At 31.1% G+C, this 3,866-nt stretch overlaps 2 protein-coding genes across 2 annotated transcripts; both read left to right on the top strand.

The window, feature by feature from the left end:
- The first annotated feature begins 1,300 nt into the window (after window positions 1-1,300).
- LOC125050485 (carbonyl reductase [NADPH] 3-like) lies at window positions 1,301-2,674 on the top strand. Its single transcript, XM_047650373.1, has one exon. It carries the CDS (start codon window positions 1,381-1,383, stop codon window positions 2,263-2,265), a length of 885 nt encoding a protein of 294 aa, XP_047506329.1. The 5' UTR covers window positions 1,301-1,380; the 3' UTR covers window positions 2,266-2,674.
- Window positions 2,589-3,530, top strand: LOC125050486 (carbonyl reductase [NADPH] 3-like). The gene has a single exon (XM_047650374.1). It carries the CDS (start codon window positions 2,593-2,595, stop codon window positions 3,469-3,471), a length of 879 nt encoding a protein of 292 aa, XP_047506330.1. The 5' UTR covers window positions 2,589-2,592; the 3' UTR covers window positions 3,472-3,530.
- Window positions 3,531-3,866: the final 336 nt, after the last annotated feature.

Raw genomic sequence — 3,866 nt, forward strand, 5'->3', positions numbered from 1 at the left:
GCAGAAACGTGTACATAAAATTTATTGTTTTTTTAAATTTTTGTCACGTAAAAGATTGCGATCAAGTAATTGAATTTAAAATTAAATTTTAAACAATTTTAAAACGAATCGGTCGTACGTACGCCGTCAAAAGGTAGCAATTATTCATCAAAGCGCTTGATAATCTTGTAACGTTTGTAAACAGCAAGGCTAAATTGAACAATGTTCAACTCAAATATGCGAGTCAACTAAAAGTAACTCCTATTTACCAATAAATACAGTTTAAAACGTAAAATTAGCTGAATGTTCAACGCACGCGAGTGCCTTCCGGCGATTCGTTACTTGGAACAATTCGTTAAGAGAGTGGATATAAATTTGTTTTGTAATCTAGCCGTAATCCTTACTGGAGTAATTAAAAAGGGTTGAAGGTGTAACGGACATTCAACCTTTCTAATAGAAAATTGTTCGTTAATGCGTTCCGTTTAAGAAAACGTAAAGATACTAAATATATTTTCATTTCGAATAACATTAATTTTAACTTGATTTAAAAAAAATAGTTTTAATTCTATTAGAGTAAGCTAAAACTTTAAACTTTTTTGTTACCAAAATATGGACCAAAACTATATAATTTTGTACTTTTTATTAAATATAATTTTATGTATCTACTTACGTAAAATTAATTTGTTACTGGATTGTTTAATTTATAATGCTAGTATTACTTGGACTAATATTGAACCCTATTTCCAAAAATTAATTAGATGAGGCAACTCAGTATTTTAAAAAGAAATCTTTCTGAATATTATTATAATAGTGTCGATTGTAAGTAAAAATGGTTGCAATAAGCCCTTTTAGGAACTATAGTTTCCTTCAAGTCTATCTAGCAACACGCTAAGGCCATATATTGTTCAAAGCAAATAGTGCTGTTAATTTGTAACTATACAGAATTGACCAAAAATGAAAACTGATTACGAGATGAATTTAAGCCGTGGCCTCCAGGTTAGTAGAAACACTTATAGACAAGATATGTTACGGTTATTATCTTCATAATTGCCAAATTCGTTTCGCTAATAGATTCATGCTAACACATGGCAGGCATTACAATCAACACAAAGAGTTCGCCTTGAAAAAAAAATATCCAATAGCTATACTGAAACTTGTTTTTATATAATCCCACAGTATGCCCTTGTAATTTATTGTAATTTGAATATTAATTGTAAACTGTGAAAACATTATCATACTTTTTTTAGTTTCTGTAATTGTTTTTGAAAGTAATGTTGGATTGTTATCTGTTTTTTTAATTATCTTTAATTAAAGTATATACAAAAGAAACAGCAGTTACAGGTATAAAAACTTATTGACGCATATGAAGCCCTCAGTAATATTCTGTATTAAGTCGCGATAATGGCTTCGAAAATTGCCGTAGTTACTGGTGCAAATAAAGGCCTTGGTTTTGGAATTGTTAGAGAATTATGTAAAAGAAATGTTGAAGTGGTTTACCTCACCTCAAGAGACATACAACGCGGAAAAGATGCAGTTACAAGTTTAGAAAAAGAAGGTTATAAACCTAAGTTTCACCAGCTTGATGTCACTGATGAAGATAGTGTCAAAACATTTGCCGATTTTGTGAAGGCAAACCATGATGGTCTAGATATTTTGATTAACAATGCGGGCCTGTTAGATGCTAACTACTATAAAGTAAGCTATGAAGATGCAAAGAAAGTTATAGATGTTAACGTCTATGGAAAAATTTTAATGCAGAAATATTTCTTTCCGCTATTAAGAGATAATGGTAGAGTTATTAATATATCAAGTGATTGGGGACACATAAAAAATATTCAAAATAACGACTGGGTTGAACGCTTAACTAAAAAGGATATCAAATTGGAGGATGTGTATGCCTTTATTGATTGGTTTTTGAATTCTATTAAAAACAACACACTAAAAAAGGAAGACTTTTTTGAAAATACGGTTCTGGCATACAGGGTATCGAAAGTTGCAGTTTTTGCACTAACTCGAGTGCAGCAAAATGAGGTGAATAGAGGGATTTCAATTAATTCGGTTAATCCGGGAATTGTTAAAACGAGTATGACCCACGGAACTGGGGATTTCACAGTGAGTGAAGCCAGTGTTACACCTGTGTTCATAGCTCTTGATATTGATCAGTCCGTTAAAGGGAAATTCATTTGGTACGACAAAACTGAAGTAGATTGGGCAGACCACAGTTTAAATGTTATAGTTCCATTTGATAAATTTGAACAAGGATTAGCAGAAGTAACTAAATCTTAAATCTTATCGATTTAGCTTAAAAAAAGTATTAGATCTAGTTTTGTTTATATATCAGAAATTTGTTTTCCTACATTATATGGCGTTTATCTTAAGATACAGTCTCATTCTGATTTTAATCAGATAATAACAGAATTTTGCTTATACATATTAAGCATGATACAGCAGTTTTATAATTAAACAGCAGATAACCTTAACCTTTTCATTGTATAAATAACACTATCTCATATAAATGAACTGGCAGTTAATTGCAATTGAATTAAGACGAGTGTCGCAATATAACATAAAACTCCCCAATACTGTTACTGGTAAAAGACATTCTTCTGAAAGATGGCAAATAAGATTGCTATTGTTACCGGATCCAATAAGGGTATTGGATTTGAAATTGTTAAGGAATTATGTAAACGGGGTGTTGGTGTGGTATATCTAACTGCCAGAGACATTCAACGTGGTCAAAAAGCTGTACAAGAGCTAAATAGAGAAGGCTATTTCCCTAAATTTCATCAACTCGAAGTGAATAATAAACAAAGTGTTAAAACCTTTGCCGATTATTTAAAGAAAAACTACGGTGAAATAGACATTTTAATCAATAATGCTGGTGTAATTAATGAAGATTTTTATAAGACTTCATATGAAGATTCAAAATACATTATCGATATTAATTATAATGGTATATTGTTAACTGAAGAATATATTTACCCTATCATAAAAGACAATGGCCGTATTATAAATATTTCAAGTGATTGTGGACATATATCAAACCTCAAGAATAAGTATTGGATTGAGCGGCTTACTAAGGATAACTTACAACGTGACGATATCAATGATTTTCTTAATTGGTTCCTGCAGTCGGTAAAAAATAATACAATTGATTATAATGACTTTGTAGAAGACAAAATTCTTTCATACAGAATTTCTAAAATCGCAGTTTGTGCCTTAACAAGAATTCAACAGAAAGAAATAGGAAAGAATATCTCAATTAACTCTTTACATCCTGGCTTCGTAAAAACTAACATGACTAAAGGCTGTGGTAATTTTACCTTGGATGAGGCAGCTGACACACCTGTTTATTTGGCTCTGGATATTGACCAATCGGTCAAAGGCAAATATTTTTGGTTTGATAAAACTGAACAAGATTGGACAGACCCAAACCTTAAATTATACTGTGTTTTCGATACAATTGAAAATCAGTTGCAGGGACCCAAATAATTGTATCAACATTAAAATTAATTTGTTATTATGTGTGTAATAAAAAATAAACAAAAGTTCGATTTAGTTTATTTATTCCTGAATGCTTAACAAGTATAACGATAGCAATAGCCTTTAAATGCAAAACGTAATAGGTGCAATAGAATAAATATAACTTAAATCACATTTTTTCGCAGAATAAACGCTTCTTTACAATGAATGTTCAGAAAACGAAATTGGCTGTCCTGTGAGCGGAATAGATTGGTGCACTTAGAAAAGTAGATGCAAGGTCTTTTAGATTCTATTTCAAAGGGTTAGATAGTATATTAGCGTATCACGTTTGAAAATGGTCAAGTTTATAGTTGCGAATGCATAATGGTCTGTAACTAAGCGGGTCGTTTCGGAGTGATTGTATA

This window comes from Pieris napi, chromosome 6 (assembly GCF_905475465.1).
Source record: "Pieris napi chromosome 6, ilPieNapi1.2, whole genome shotgun sequence".
Classification (NCBI taxonomy): Eukaryota; Metazoa; Arthropoda; class Insecta; order Lepidoptera; family Pieridae; genus Pieris; species Pieris napi.

Coding starts and splice junctions, on each gene's coding strand:
- LOC125050486 (XM_047650374.1), top strand. CDS start 2,593: ATGGCAAATAAGATTGCTATTGTTACCGGATCCAATAAGGGTATTGGA.
- LOC125050485 (XM_047650373.1), top strand. CDS start 1,381: ATGGCTTCGAAAATTGCCGTAGTTACTGGTGCAAATAAAGGCCTTGGT.